The 17,380-nt window shown below is 35.7% G+C and overlaps 1 protein-coding gene across 1 annotated transcript in view; it reads right to left on the reverse strand.

The window, feature by feature from the left end:
* Window positions 1-4,855: 4,855 nt before the first annotated feature.
* The window catches only part of LOC589445 (rho-related protein racB), a 46,540-nt gene continuing 34,015 nt past the window's right edge, over window positions 4,856-17,380 (reverse strand). Inside the window, exons 6-8 of the mRNA XM_789084.5 lie at window positions 14,606-14,723; window positions 13,224-13,384; window positions 4,856-10,611 (exon numbers count right to left, since the gene is read on the reverse strand). Of these exons, the coding sequence (XP_794177.3) occupies window positions 10,531-10,611; window positions 13,224-13,384; window positions 14,606-14,723 (360 nt within the window). The 3' untranslated portion in view covers window positions 4,856-10,530. The remainder of the gene's footprint in view (window positions 10,612-13,223; window positions 13,385-14,605; window positions 14,724-17,380) is intronic.

Consider the following 17,380-nt stretch of genomic DNA (forward strand, 5'->3'; position numbering starts at 1 on the left):
TTTGGCAAATATCCATGGAACTATTGGATGCACACTGGAGGCAAAAATCATACTTTCGTTGCATGTTAATTTCAATGGGATTTTTTTTTTTTGTGGCAACAATGCCCCTTCTAATCTTGAGTGCTCAAAACACCATCTGTTGCAAAATCTTTTCATTTTTGTTTATACCATTGATGCAAAAGTTGAGAACTGGGTTGTTATGGTGGTTATTTTTTTCTTTGTGATCCCTACCCCCCCCCCCCCCCCCCCCCCCCCCCTTCACTCTCCCTCTTCCTCTCCCCTATGAAACATGATGTACACATTTTTTTGAAAAAAGTGAGCTAGTTATTCAGGGTAACAATGTGTCTGAAATTGCTATCATTTTACAGTATTTTTTTTCCTCTATCTACCTCCATATTAAGTTTGCTCAGAACAGAAAGAAACCATTAGCAATATTGCAATGCCATGCTTTTGAAGAATTTTTGTTATAGTTTACAATTTGCACTCAAATAGAGTACCGAGGTGTGACGTCATACCGGCCCAGTCGTCGAGGTTGCTGGTTTCAAACAATTTTGTGCTAGACAATGGCTAGTTGATCACACCAGCCCCAAACACTTTAAACAGCCCTGCTCCAGCCCGTTGCTGGAAAGAGTTTTCGGTGAACCTCATGTGCAGGCTCTGTTGCTAAGAACCAGTAACCTGGACAACAAGAGAATATGGCGTTAGAACTTTGGTTCTCCATTTGTTCTACCCTGCTTTCCCTGTTGATACAAAAGACTCTTTACAAATTTTAGCAAACAACTAGCTTAATATCAAGTATACTAGCGATTTGAATAATTTTGGTATTAGCAGTAGAATATTTGTGGAATACAAACTGGACATTTTTAAAGCGTATGATGCACTTTAACCATGCCCAAACTAAAGAAAAATTAGATCAAAATTTCCTTCATATATTTAGAATTTTCTGTTGGAAGTAAACCTAGGGTTACACAACTTTTCACCATGTAAAAATGTAGAGATTATCTTTTGGGAAGCAAAACTCGGGTTAAATGACTTTTTCGTAATGATGAAACTAAATGTTAAATGACTTACCTGAAACTTGTTGGTATTACCATGTTAGATACAATGTACTTTTTTAGGGTAAAGTGGATGCATTGTCCAATGGTACCCCTCCCCCAATTGTGATGTATCATGTACATGTACCTGTAAATTGCAAAAGATTATCTTCTTCTTTTTTTTACCTACCTCTTTGCCATCGTACAAGTATTGTAAATATACTCCAAATCATTAAAACTTTGTTGGGAATATTTTTACAGACAAAAGACTGGCTAAAATGCTCAAACATAGCTTTGTGAAATATCTTGGGTTAGAGACTATTGAAATGTGGGGAGAAAGGGTATAGGATAAAGATTTGTTTTTCTCTTCTTCAAAACTCATTCCAAATCTTAGATTTTACAAGGATAAAAACAATTTCATCCCTTGGAAGAAGATGCTTTATTTATTTGCTATCTCAGCGACCCAACCGCTAGTCTTGTTGGAACCTTCTGCAATTTCCTGCCTCATAACATTGTTATTTATCACCATGCACCTCATGCACTTTTCTTTGCTCATGAAAATCATGTTTTATTGCATTTTATACAAGTAGTTATAGTCTTTTTCATGTATTTATATCGAGTAGCTACATATAATATCTTGGCACTAGTATGTTTACTTTTAATATCGCTGTTTTTTAGTTCGTAGCACTTTGTTCTGTTTGAATAGTGTAAATTGCCTATCAAGTTTGATTAGTATGTTTAGTGGTTTTAGACTGTTAGTTAGTCAGCTGAAGAGTCATAAAGGTGTTAACTTATATCAATAAACACTCAGTTAATGCCTTTATGCCTCTCAAAGTATATGATGATGGTCTTTACAAGACCACAGATAAGTAGAATTTTGTGTGTAGATGGATCGTAAGAAGACCTATGTGGATATTTTGCACCATATAAATCATTTTCATTGATGAATTTTACTTGAGAAGTTAACGCTCTGTGCTTGCTCATTTGTGAATTATTATGAGAGTTGTTCAATTTCACGACACTTTTGTTGTATATAGTGGGACTATCTAGGGGTTCGTAGCGTACAATTAATGAAACTTGTTAAATCGGATGGTCAATGTTGTCTGCATTCTTTAGTGATCACATATAAAAGGATAGTTGTATTTTAGAGAGCTTTTAGGTTTAGCTTGAAGGGAAAGCATTGATTGGCTAATTTTAAAAACATATTTTCCCCCTTCTTTTTAACAGTTCATGTGTGCTATGTGCTAGAAGGGTACTAGTTAAAAAAAAATTAAAGGTCTAAAGCTTGCATCATGGTTGCAGTACGAGGCATAGTTTGTGGCTGTTCTGCTTTAAAAAGTAGGATATTTGTGGTGTGATTTCTTTGAAAGTTATTTGTACATCTCGTCACGCCTGCCAGAGTGAGGAACTGATTTCAATAATCACTGCTGTTTGAGATTATCATTATTAAACTTGGAACTAAAACTAGTTTCTTATTAACTTATAAAACTCAAGTGGTCAACGTGAGAGGATATATTGTCATAACCAAAATGATTCGATGAAGAAATGCACTTTTCTGTCACTTTAATCCTTTAAGTTCTGTCTGGTATAAACTTGGTGTAATTTGAGCTTTTGGGATCAAAATAGTTAATATTTCTTTTCATGTGAAAGTCTTCACTTTGTTTGTCAAAAGTAGAATTGTGTTACACCATATTTCCTGAGATCGGTGTATGGTTAAGTAACTATTATATAAACCCCTGGTGAAAAGGGGCGCCTTTGGTGTTAATACGAAAGTGTTCGGTTTAAAATTTGTGCTCCTGTACAAGTCTTTAAATCCTTTGCATACTTATTTCAAAGCTTCTTTTTTTTCCTACTTTTGCTTCAAGTACCAATTTAACCTCAAATGTCTCGCTGTGTTGCTTAAAGTAAATGAAGAAAAAAAGTTTGAATGAACTTTCAATTTTGGGTGAATGACCTTTGTGAGAGACGTTGAGTATAGTTGTCATAGGTATGGAGTTGCTTTCAAATTTTTCTTAAATCGGGCATTTACATTTATGGACCATTTATGACACCGATTATATTCTTCTTCAGATTTGTTTGGTGTTTAATTATGCATATGCGTAGCTGATGAAACAAACGAGTATCAAATATTTGTAACATAGATGAAGTCATCAGTGCTATTTTTGCTTTGTCTTGATGTGAGACTATTCATACAATCACTAGTCTTGCCCCAAGCATGCTCTAGGCAGATGTCTATTTTTCTCTTTCAAAATTGTAGAGGAATGATTTCAAAATTTATATATATATATATATATATATATATATATATATACAGTATATGTATGCTCTTTCAAACATCGATTAGAACATTTTCATTTTTAACACCAGGGTGTATCGATCTTCTTTCTACTGGTGTTAAATCTAGTGTTAGTGCTATGCTATGTAGTGCAGAGTATTTTTAGTGTGATATGAACATATGAATGATAATACAAACTGCTGTCGTGTAGAATGTATTACCCCCATAGCAATACACTCTTTATACACTTCGATGACTATATATTAAATAAATTATGTACTTGTTATGTGAAAGATTATAGAAAATGGAGGGATACACGTAATTCTCTATTTTCTCTACTATTTTATATCAAATTGATGGTTTTATGAAACAGGGCCCAAATCGGGTTTATTTTAATCTCATCTGTTGTCCATAGATGTACATGTACTACACCCAGATATAACATGTATCTTAAAACAAATGGAAAATTGAGATATATTATCCCTGCTCCTAAAGTGCTGAATCAGCTTGATATTTCACATTGGTTAAACAAGGTTAGAATTATTAATGATAACTGATAATGAACCGTTCTTTTGTAACACATATCACATTATGATATTACGTCCCTATGCGCTTCAAAAGAAGTTTGGATACCATCAAAGCAGTCCTAATATGATAATAGTCAAAGAAGGATAATGCAAAGGTGCTATTTTTCTACATTTCTCATTTCCTAGAACCCTTTTCACAGGGTGAGGGGGTTCTAAAAACAACACTGCCAATTGGAGTTGTACCCTTATTGCCCCAACCTGATTAGGTTTCATAAAAAATCATTCGTTTGGATCCCGAAGCGCATTTAAATGAGATTATTTTATCATTAACGCCCTTCTGGCTCTTGGTAAACAAAATGTGAGTAGCAGCCCCCGCAAGAAGGCATTACTGCCATCAAAATGCGCACACAGCTCTAACGACCTTTTCGCAGGCAGCCCTCATTGTCGAATCTTGATGAGGAATAGTAGAGAGAATAAGAAGAGCTTAAGAAGAAAACGTGATTCATACTTTATGATCTCGATATTGAATGTATCATTCATGTTGTGTATATAACTGTTGTTGTTGTTGTCCGTTTGAAGCCAGAAGAGCGTTAGTTCATATCATTTCAAACAGGGTTAACGCTCTTTTGACTCCATCAGAGACATCTTCTCTTTTTTTACTTGTAGAACTGGGAGTACTAATGTTCATAAAAATAATACTAAGAAGAAAGTGGATGATATTGTTCACATGGAAAATGTCATTTATGTACAAAATATGATGTATAATATCCAATTTTTCATTATGTAATAAAATCTAAAAACAAACTTTGCTCTCTTTTTTTGTTTTCATTTGAGCTTCTCACGTATTTCTAATCTTTTCTAGTCATCTCCATGCAATATGAATTGCTCTGCACCGATGTAAAATATCATCTCATCTCAAGAATTGAGCAAGAATTGAGCGATAAGTTTGCTTTTATGTCCTTTTAATTTAGAAATTCATAAGCATGACAAACATCACACTCGCACAAAATGAAATACCATTTCCAATTTCTCCAATTTCCATAATTGAATTCCTGCGTTAAAGACCAGGCATTTATTAACATATTCATCATCAATTATCAACATACATAATTAAAACATCAGCCACACATTTTCTTGCTACATGTAAACTTCTCCACTGCCAAAAAAATAAAAAATAATAATAATTATGTGCCCATCACCTTACAATTTCAATTTTAAAAAATGGTTGGAGGCATACAAAAAAGGGAGAGACACGGCCCCAAAGAGCACCATCTATCCATTTGGTGCATTTGGTATACTGACTTTTCCCCCGTCTTATCTCTGTATTATATACAAGAATAGATTACAATACAATACACAATTACACATTATACACATCTTTATGATATCTGGTTACGTTGCTATCATTCAAGTGGAGTATTTGGTCAACTCCAAAACATTTTGTTTATACCGGTACCAGCAAAGTTTTAGAGTCGTCTATACTTCCCAGTGAGAAAACCAATTGAGCTTTGAAGTTTTGTAATAGGACTTGCTATGGATAATGATGTACTTTCTACATTCAAATGCCTGAATTGTACCCATAGTCACACTGAAAAGACCGACGCCAGACTGACAAACAGACTGAAAAGTCGGTCTTGAGTCGGTTTGGCGGTGTGACCGAGGTATGACTGCAGTTAGACCAGACGCCAGGACGTTAGTCGTTACAAACAAGGGGAAAACTTAGACCTCACTCTAACTTCCTTTGATAAGCTTGACATAAACCAAGCTTGAATCTCGCATCAGATTTGAACTCTAGTGGAATGAAGAGGAAAGGGTTTCAAAACACCTTAACCTATATCTCATCTAGAAGTGATTTTCATACACAGGCGTACAGCAGCCAATTAAGTGACTTGAGATTCGATACAAGCTCTTTGGTTTCTCACACAGAATCCAGAAACTGACATGGCTTCCATTCTCCAACAATACCATTAATTTCCTTCAAAAAAAAGTCTTTAAAAAAAAGTCTTAAGAAATTCTTCAAAACATCCATACATTTTCTTCAAAGATTTTATCCTTCAAAAGAATTCTTCAAACAAATTGTTCAAAAGTCTTTGAAGAGTCCTGTCAGCTCTAAACCTGCACAGTTTGGATCCCTTGCTCAGCCCTACAGAAGAACACATTCAAACTGAATCATTTTCGAAATGTTAAATTTACAAAATGTTCACTAAATATACACAGTGCAGATTATATTGGATACAATGTTAAAGAGCTAACAATTTCATTAAGAGAATTGTGGAAAAGACAGATGCAAGAACATAAAATGAAGCTTTTTACTCTCAGTATGTTTATTCCTCATGAGTCGCAGATATTACCTTTCAGATTTCTGGTACTTATATTGAATTATCTGTTTCAATCCATTCTCATTAGCATAAAATGGTGAGCCGTAACATACAACTAAAATATCGAACCCCTTTTCCTTATAAACTTCAGGAGACCGATTTGGAAACAATTTCATGGTTTTCGTTATCGGTGACATCGAACCAGCCCTAGAAGGATATGTAAAAACAGATGAATAAAACATTTTGTGAGATGCTTCCTTGTGTATAGCTACTTATCATGCAGCATACATAAAAATGGGTATCAGCATCCATAATATACATGTACATATTATCTGGGTAGCAGCTCACAAAATTTGTTTATCAGTACAAGTTCGAAATGCCACTGAAATGCTTGTATTCAAATTACCGGTAACACATGCTATAACGTGATGCCTGCGAACTTGTCCTTCGGACTGTTTCGCAAAAAAATGCAGAAGTGAATCTTCACAAGGTCAATTTCATAATAGGTAAAAAAGACAATCTAGATTTAATGTCCATTTAACAATTCTGTTGTATGTCTATGGTACTAGACTTACAAGCACTTCTTTCGAAACCAATTCCCCATACACAAATTTTCATTCTAATATACTTCATCAGAACTCGACACATAACACAAAACTGGCGTCACTTATCTTCCCAAGAAATTCCAGTAACTAGTAAAAGAAAAAAAGAAAAGAAAAGAAAGTGTTTGGAAGAACAGGCGTGATTTTTTTAGAAAAGAAACATAATTTAGCGAAGGATTATACTAACAAATAAAAGAACTAAAAATATGCAAAATTGATCATTGAAATTTCATACCCAACAAGGAACAGATAGAATAGAAAAATGGAGAATCTCATTATTTTGTTGGTGTTTGACATACAATTCATCTGTTTGAAGCAGGAAAAAAAAGGAATGACTTGTGATGTGTAACCACAGCTTAGCGAAACAAAGTGGAACGATACGATGCGTCTAGCACGCAAAATACAAGATACACACATAGTTTGTGTATCTGTGGATGAATAGTTGCAATTTGATAAGCTTCAATGACTTTTTATGGAATTAATTTGTCCAATCAAGGTACAGTCAAACCTGCTTTAGTTACCACCTTAATATAAAGACCACCTGCCTATAAAGACCACTATACTTGCCTCCCTTGGGTGTTCTTTATAGACAGGTTTCACTGTAGAAGACAGGCTTACTAGCTCTGTTGTAAAGGGTTCTACCGGAATGGAATAAGACAAGAATCTTCAATAATTATGCACTTTGTATTCCGGACGCGTCTTTTTCAATGCCCCTTCGTTTCCCAAAGCTACCAGACTTTACACAATTCAATAGATCTTGAATCACTGCAATTACAATCGTTCTTGGAAACATTAATGTGATAAAATAAGAGAAAATAATCATTGAATACCATGCTACAAAGAAGGAAATAAGTACGAAATGCTGCAAAAGATGGGCTTCTATGTTTCTATTGCATGTAGATCCAACAAGATCGGTTTAAAAATGCAATTTTCTCTCTAGCGTCAAGCTAAGAGGACAGTGGGAAACTCGCACATTTCTTACATGATTAGTCATAGTTCAAATAAAAGTATCGAGTTTATTTCTTTTACCTCCTTCAACAAAAAAGAAGAAGAAAGAAGTTCAGAGGTGCACTATTTAAACCATGCTCACTAATTCAAACATTGTTGGTACCATTATATAAGAACTGAATATATTATACAACTAAAGTCAACATGTTGCCTCTACATTAAAAAAAAAAAACAATACGCAGTGAAGTGGCTAGGTTAGATGTGGCCTTGTGGTTACAGCCCTGACCACCTAATGAGTGAGTCCCAGGATCAACTCAATCAAATTAACTCACTAAAACTCCATTTCCTTGCAAATCTAACAAATCTTCCGTGCCTGTACAAAACAAAATTACAAAAATCATCACTTTTTCTGTGCCTGCACAACAAAATTTGTTTTAAAAAAGGAAATTAATTCTTAGAGCATCACAATAATATCATTAATACTATTTCCATTAAAGAATGCATATTCAAATTCACAATTTCACACAGAAAGAGAATAAAAAACGAACAATACTTACTTGCAACAACTGACAGATGTGTTTCCTATCAAAGTTTGGGCAAAAAAAAATCCACTTCAATTTTCACTTTACATCAACAGGCACACATGTATATCCTCACAATATTTCTGCTTTTCTCCTTTCTCATTTTCTCCTTCCAATTTTGTCTATAATTACTTCATTCAAATCATTGTAGTAGATATTTACACATATATGAATAAGGCTAGAAAATGTTATCACACCATTTTGCAGGGCTACTGCCTTATGTGCCTCTAAACGAAAGAATCAAACCTGGCGATGTTACAGAGGGTTAGTTTCTTCCAAAGCTCAGGTGTAGTTCTTGCATTTGCTTTCTATGTGCCTCACTAATATTCATTGATAAACCAAAATTGACCAATCTACTATTTACTCGCAAGGTCGGCCCCGGGTAGTCCTGAAAGTTTAATACAGAAAAGGCTTTTCTGGACAATTTAGATGCTAAAGGATGTCATGACCAACTATAACTTATTCTGGGGTCATTAAAGAACACTTTTTTTCATTTTTTCAACCTTTTTATAAAATGTCATTCAAAAGTGTACGATTTCCTTCACCTAACCCAAATGCCATCAAAATCATCAATAACATACAAGTTGCTGTCAGTACACCAAAAGAGAGAGACACTTAGAAAATAACATACAGGGAGAGAAAGAGAGATAGGGATACTGTACGTATATATACAAAGAATATAAACACAAGTGTAGAGGACTAAAGCATATAGCTAACACTATTAATCAATACCGGTATTTTCTCAATGAAAAGTGATATTCTAGTGACCATTTGAACATTTAAAGGTGGAAGAAAATCATGCATATTATTTTTTACAACAGATATATATATATTTATATATATATAGATGTATAGATATTTATAAGTTAATTTAAAAATTGCTTTTTTTTGGACTCGAGAATTCCATATTGTGTGAGAATGCAAAGATTTTGATGGTCTTTATCCTGATATATCAACAAAAACTTGTTCTCATTCTGTATAAATGCATAGCGAAGTATAAAACGACAGACAATTACACACGACGAATGGTCCTAGTCCCACGTATGTCAAAATTTGTTGGGATAACACTGTACAGACAGATGAGAATGTTTATCGTAGAAGTGGCAGCAGGAGAGATATCTTTACCTTAAATTTATTGTCTGGATGAAAATTTGAAGGTTTAGGTTGTATGGTCCGTATGTCGGCAAATCTAAGCTATTATTGTCCCATACATTACAGATCACAAAAGAGTTTATGTAGTATGCATGTACCTGAATAGTTCATCAATTTGCAAACCCTACTGGAGCTTGCATCAGACCAAATAGAAAGTAAATTATTCTTCTGATGATAATTTCATGCTCATGATACCATAAAACTTGGTGACATGTGGGACACTAAAGGGCCAAATGACTTGGACTTGCCGATGCATGGACCATCGAGTCTAATACATCGCTACTGATCATATCAAGGAATACATAACTGTTGCTAGGAATAAATATAAGCCTAGGCATATTTTCTCTAAACTCGCATCACTCTTTGATCAACACCTGATTCAGGGGGGCGTTTCAAAACTTGTCATCAGTGACAAATAACAGTTGATGTTATAAGCTACTGAAATCCTTGCTTCTGATTGGTTATCAGCAGATTTGTCACTGATTTTTGACATTTGTCATTGAAAAAAGGCTTTGTGAAACGGGCCCCAGATTGGCTGCTTGTTAAGAAAAGGGATCCAACAAAATACAGTATTTCAATTCATCTTGAAGGCATTTCTCCCCGAGGTGCTTCCCCTAAATAAAACTAAGATTAATAACACAATAAGCTCCAATGTGGCTTTCCCCAAGGAGGCATACGCTCCCCCTATTAGTATAATGGTCACGATGCAGGATGAACCGCATCTCATTGCCATGGAAACGGGCAACAAGAAGCATATTAGTCAACAATTCCAAGCTGCTACAAAATTCAGCTTATCCGTCCCAATATAGAGGAGAAAGAAGAGCCTTGGAGAAGTATTTATCAACCATTTTTATGGCAGGTAAATTATTTCTGTACAGAGTCCGAACGAAGCCCCTCTTTCTCCTGCATACGAGTCCACTGAACGATTCTCAAAGTTCTCGCTCTGCGTACGATGCCGTCGCCGACGTGCAGCAGAGAGATTAGATACAGAAGACGTGAAACGGAAGTGGACCACAGCTGTTATAGATGATGGAACGAAGAAGAAAAAAAAGGACTGTACATGGGAGTGCCAATAGATGGCGCTATGCTGGACTCAAATAATACGACATAAGGGTTTTTTGTTACTCCTTGGCTTGGGCGGGTTCAGCACTGTCATTACAGCCTTCTCAAAGACCTGCAAGGGGAGAGAAAAAGATTGAAGAGGAGGGTAAAAACACAAAGAAAATCTCTTTCACTGTCAGGTTTTTTGCATGTATCATAGAAATTAGAGTGAGTTGTACCATCATTCTGTTTGTAAATGATTTACAGTACCTACACTCTAAACAGATTTTAACTCAGTCAAAAATATTATTGAAATGGATTGTAGATAAGATGAGAATGGTGTATATATATTAGAGCATTTCGTTATCTCATCAACAGCAACAAAATGCTAGTCCCATTCTGTTTGACTGGTAATGATAACAATGACTGTTCTTTAAATTGTTCGCAAGTCAGACTCATAAAGCTAATGTGAGCAGGCTATATGTATTTGGATGGCATCAGTGTTGGAATTCCACTGATCTGAGGAGAAAAAAAGGACCCAATAAATTGCAACTCTGAAGTGGCTCATTGCTCTGAGCTGTATGTTATCAAAGATATACAGTCAAACCTGTCAAACCTCTCCATAAAGGCCACCTGCGCTGTAAAACAAAGTAGCCAGTCTCTCATGGGATAGGTCACATGGGTATGGGTACCAGGTCAGGGGTCAAGGGTCAGAGACAGCCCTAAAAATCCTTTTTTTTTTTTCTTTCAAGGGCTTTTACAAGTTTTTATCTGAGAGATGATTTTCCTATGATACACAGGTGGAAATATTTGTTTCAAAGAAGGCAAATGAAGGGTGTTCATGAAGCACCTCCATCACTTTGGCAGAGATTATTTTAAAATGCTTAAAGTTGGACTTCTCCATGTTTAATGGATTTCTGTGGATATATTCAGGGTTCATTTGTATAGGTGCTTCCTCCAAAATGGCTTACAGTATACAGTGCGTCCCAAAAAAAACTATACACTTTTGAAATGGCTGCCGAATAAAAAAATATATGATTCTGGGGAAAGATTTTGATATGTATTGAAAGCTCATAAACTCAACTTTCATATGACACCAAGAAGTCTAAACATAATTTATGCTTGAGTGAGCACTGGTCACTGTTGTAAAGGATATGAAAATTAGGTTGCGCAGGAATTGGCCTTCCAATTTGTGAGAGGTAAATCCTTTGGAACTTACGGAATTGAGGATGATATGACCAATTTATGATCAATTGTGGTGATTTTGGGTTTGAGTGAAATTTGTGGTTTATGGGATTAACATTTTATGCATGAGTGAACAGGAATTGCATTTGTTATTACCGTAGACTCAGTGGTGTGTTAATGGGAGTCAGGACGGGGTGATGGAACATGGTGCAGGGGAGGTGAAATGTAGGGTAGGACTTTGTTGGGTAGATGGGATAAGGGTCAAGAGGACACGTATGCCCCTACCCCTCTATCTCTCTCTCTCTCTCTCTCTCTGCCTGGGTGTGCTTTTGCATATCTTGATAATTTATTAGACAATCAACATTCAGCTTACATCACTTAATCAACAATGTACGGTATCAGTCAATCGGTCAATCCATTAATCAATCATAATTAGTCAATAACTCAGTCAATCACTCAATCTATCAACCAACCAACCAGTCATTTTAGCACTTGAGTTTCTGTAAATGGTAAATGGGTAACCTGAAGAATAAGTAGCCAACATCTGTGATATTCCTTTTTCAACAAACCGTATTTGAATAATCAATTAACATAATCCCCAGCTGGTTATTAGGTAAATCAATGAGATGTTCAACTAATCTTACAATAACTGAAATGTGGGTTGAAGGTTTTTATTCAAAGCCACAGATGTAAAAAAAAAAATAAGAGTGTGTAAGATGGAAATTACAACATGTACCATCACCCCATCCTGACTCCCATGAACACACCACTGAGTCTACCAGAGAAAGTTACAATGCTACAATAAAAAAAATGAAATTCCTGTTCACTCGTGCATAAAATTTTGGTTTAATAAACCATGAAATTCACTCAGCAAATCATGAATGTATCATATCACCCTCCATTTTGTAAGCACCAAAGGATTTACCTCTCACAAATTGGAAGGCTAATTCCTGCGCAACCAAATTTTCATACACTTTACAAAAGTGAGCAGTGCTCACTCAAGCATGAATTTTTTTCAGATTTTTTGGTGTCATATGAAAGTTGTGTTTATGAGCTTTCCATACATATAAAACTTTCCCCCCAGAATCATATATTTTTTTATTCAGCAGCCATTTCAAAAGTGTATAGTTTTTTTTGGGACGCACTGTAGAGTTCTAAAGTATGTCATACTGGACTATGGTGTCGTGATCACACCAGCCCCAAACACTGAATTTACCCTACTCCAGCCCGTTGCCTTGAAAAAATTCTCAGTGAACCTCATAGCAGGCTCTGACGTTTAGAACCAGTAACCTGGACGACACTACTCTAATGTTGCCGGAGCAAATGTGGGAGGAGGCGCGATAGCTCAGTCGGTAGAGCAGTGGTCTTGTAATCTGGCGACCCGGGTTTCGAAACCAAGTCGATGCGCTAGTGCCCTTTGGTAAGGCTTTTTAATCCTCATTACCAGGTCTTTCGGAGATGACCCAAAGCGGTCGGTCCTCTGGCTGCTTACTAACAAGCATTTATGCTTTCTTAGCAATCAGGTAAAATAACTACCACTACACAGTTCTGGCTACTTACATCTTTAAGGCCTTTCTGTGTTAAAGCTGAGCATTCCATGTAGGCTACTGCTCCTAGTTTCTTGGCTTCCCTCGTGCCTTGTTCTTTCCTGAAGGGTAGCTTGCCCTTGTCTGCAGGGGAGATGACATGGTCAGGGGCGTCCCTCAGATCTATTTTGGTACCTGAGAAGAGAAACGTCAAGTTATGGTAATCATTATATCACGTCAAAGGGCAATCCAACATTAAAGGCATCGTTTAACAATGTTAAATCTGAGATGCATGGCCCTACGTGTTATCAGTATTTGTGATATGGTGTAATATTGAAGCCCTAAAAAAATTGAGGTTCACAATGATCAAGAAGTGCCTCAAAAAAGTACAAATCTTTGAGTGACCGGTTTTACCATACTCGTTTTCCCCAATAGACTGTAGTGTTATGAAAACCATTAGGAAAACGCAAATTTTGTTTACGATTTCCAATCATAAACATCTTGATAATCAAAGAGGCGATCAGCTTGTACAAATCATGGGGTTCCTGACTGACCTTAAGGTTTATAATTATCATTGCAGCATGAGCTAAATCCAGGATTTTGTTTCAAAATCTGTGACAAAGTTACCAGATCCCTTTAAGGTACATTTGTAATCATTATATCACATCAAAGGGCAATCCAACCTTGATTAATATCAGTCAATTTGTGTGAAAGTAGAAGAATAAGAGAAGCAGAATGGTGAAAGTTGAAATAAAATTTGTCCTTCAGATCAATTTTGGTACCTGAGATGACATGAATCAAGTTACGGTAATCATATCACATGAAAGGGCAACCAACCTTTGTAATAACTTTATTTGTGTGAAAGTAGAAGGATAAGAGAAACAGCATGGTGAAAGTTCAACATAAATTGGACCAACAATAACAGTGATATCAATGTCTGAAATACGACATCACTAAATCCATGCAAATCTCAAACTGGCAATTTGTTCAGTGGATTGTGATGCAGTCAAGGACAACTCTCCTGTTTGCAGAGTACAAAAATATCCTTGACCTCACCTGGATAGAGAGTGGCAAATGTAGATTAATAACTTGCCAAAGGGCGTTAGTGCTGGGGTCAGGATTTGAATCCTGTACCTTGTTTATTGCACAAGGGTAGAAGCAAATCCCCTGTAAGTCTTAAAAAAGTAAGTTTTAAAAAAAAAAGGGCTCTTGTATAGTCAGAGGTCTAGCGCCCTCTCGTGGGCATTGTTTCTGAAGATTTCACAATATTGGAAAATTACTGTGGTTTACAATACCAGTATACAAAATTTTAATTTTGCAGAATGTTCTGGTTCTATTGAAATGGTTCTGGTTTGAATTAAAACCATACTAAATATAATATTACATGATTAATGATTTACCTAATACCGTACTTACCGACTAAGATAAAAGGAACACCTGGTGCGTGATGCTGTAACTCAGGTATCCATTTAGTTGCTACATTTGCTTGTGATGCGACACCAACTACATTGTAACATACTAAGAATATATCTGTCTGTAGGTGGGAAAGAAATGTAGAGAAGAGAGAGAGGAAGGAACATATAGAAATTAGCTTCTCAAGTCAAATAGTGACATCAATTTATGTATTAAAAGTACCAGGCCTATATAAGAACTAGCTATTATTATTATTATTATTATACATTTAAGTCCTCTTAGAATCTTTGAAGGCTTCAATGGTGATGATAGATTTGAGCGAAGCTTGCGATTACACCACATATTCTTTTCACATTGTTAGTTAGCCCTGAAAAGGGCCCACTCATGTGCAATAGGTACAACCTTATTGAAATGTGGAGATAGAGCATGTGTGTGCCCTTTTCAGGACCAATTAATCCCGTCATGGAAAATGTGGTGTACCATAATTAACGATGTATTAACCGCACCTTTTTGCCGCCGAAAAAATTAAAAGTCGGGGGTGCGGCTTATACACAGTACACCAAAAAAAAAAATATATATATATATATTAAGTTTCGATTTATGCCCCTCTACCTGGCGCTATGCCTGGCAATGTCTCCCAGCTCGGTAATCGGTGTGTTGACTCACCACTCGGAAGCTAGAACAACACTCAAATTTGTCTGTCATCTTAGTTTGAAAGTAATCTTTCTGATAGATCTCAATATGTAGTTTATAAAAATAATTCCTCCAATTTTTCTTCTATTACATGGTGTACCACAAGGTTCTATCCTAGGTCTCTTACTGTTTTTTTTAATTTACAATAATGATCTTACACACACAAAAAAAAATCTCAGCAAAAAAAAAAAAAAGTATTATTTTTTTTTTTTTTTTTTTTAAAGGCGAAAAAGAGGGGTGCGGTTAATACACGAGGGTGGTTTATACAACGTTAATTACGGTAACCGCAAACCTTGCTCAAATCCTCTTAGAAATCTGAAACAGATAATACAATATCCTTCTCTTATGTACAAAGTCTTAGTTGATATCAAGCTTAGTTTAGAAGGTATAACATAACAGAACAGGCCACGACAAAGAGCATGGCATAGTAAACGCAAATTGCATGAAAAGCAGGCGCGCGGTTTTTGCCCAAATCGGAACAGGCTCCATCATACAATCATGATTGAGAACTCCGTCCGTTCAATCGAATTTTAGCGACCGTGATTCTGCAGAATCATGATACAAAACGCATCTTTTTCAGCGTTTCATGTTTGTGTATTCAAACACGTTTATTTTTACGACCGACGAAAAAATCGCTTGAACGCATTGCGTTTTAAACTAAACGTCTTTAGAAACCGTGATTCTAGGGTGAAAAAGTGTCAATTAAATGCACCCTTACATGCACATGTACTAATAATTTTTCAGCAGGTGGTTTGATAAATTTGACTGAACGATTAATATATATAACCCAAATTTAACTTTTCAGAATTACTCATGGTTTAAGGACAGTTAAGTAAAATCTAATCCACCTTTTAGCAGAACCTGTCTTCTAATCATTTCGGTAAAGGTCTGCGTGTCCAATTAGGGCAAGTGAATTATTGCGATTGCTTAAATTGCTTTCCCTATGAAAGTAACATGGAGAAATATGGGGGAAAGGACAAATTTTATTAATTTTGGTTTAGATAGGACCTTCAATACATACATGTACAACTCATATATTGCATATTACAAAGTCTTCACTCCATGAATCTATACTGACAAGCAAATACAACTGATCATACCGTCTTATAAAGAATTGAGATTGATCAAAATCAATCGCAAGTCCTCGAACCAATCACAAGTATACAAATCTCCTATCTCTTATGTACCGGTACATAGTTGCGATTGATATCAATCAAAAATAAGTTTATAAAATTTTTAAAAATATTGTTGTGCAGCTGAACACTTTTCCACTCTTCTCACAATCTTAATATCACAACCCATAACTTGCATGTACTTGGAGTATGTTCATTTAGTACATTTAATGCACTGTCCTTGTAATTAAGTATGTGGGGACTCGTTTGTTCTTGTATTACAGGGGAAATGAGATACTTTTGTTATCAATTTCTCACAGAGAAATGCAGTAAAGTATCTCAGTGATCATCTTACAGATTCTCTCTAAACCAAAAAGAAGTAGATGGGTTTTTCCCTCTTTGCTCCTATTCATCCTCTGTTCCTGTTTCATTTCTCTTTCCTTTTTTTTATAAATCTTGTCCATTATACTCTAGGGCCCCGTCTTACAAGAGTTGGGATCCAAAACAATCGTAAGTCCTCCAATCAAGTTTGCAGTCTCCCATCTCCTATGTACAATGTACATAGTTGTGATATCAGATGGGTCAGACTCATGAAATAGATTTACTATCTTATTCATAGCAATTGAAGATTTGTATAATACTTTTAAATATTCTTTCCTGGGTCATTTTACCTGTCGGTATGAAAGTGGTCAGATTCTGTGACATGACATATTTTTTATTATATACCTCACTTAAGAAATCCAGCCATCTGATTGGTCGAATTGCATTCATAAACTTCAACTGTTCCTGTAAAATTCCCGGTAACCATGCATAAAACATTTAATATTTTTAATAACCATGGTTATTAAAAAAATAGGTCAGCCTCCATGGTTACCCCATAGGTTTACATGTTAAAAAATGGTTTGAGCGATCGAGGATACCGTATGTGTGCGGAGGATTGGTCGGTAATTTCAATACAATTGAATCTCGATCG

Source organism: Strongylocentrotus purpuratus, unplaced genomic scaffold, assembly GCF_000002235.5.
Source record: "Strongylocentrotus purpuratus isolate Spur 01 unplaced genomic scaffold, Spur_5.0 spur5_scaffold_12, whole genome shotgun sequence".
In the NCBI taxonomy this organism is placed as follows: domain Eukaryota; kingdom Metazoa; phylum Echinodermata; class Echinoidea; order Camarodonta; family Strongylocentrotidae; genus Strongylocentrotus; species Strongylocentrotus purpuratus.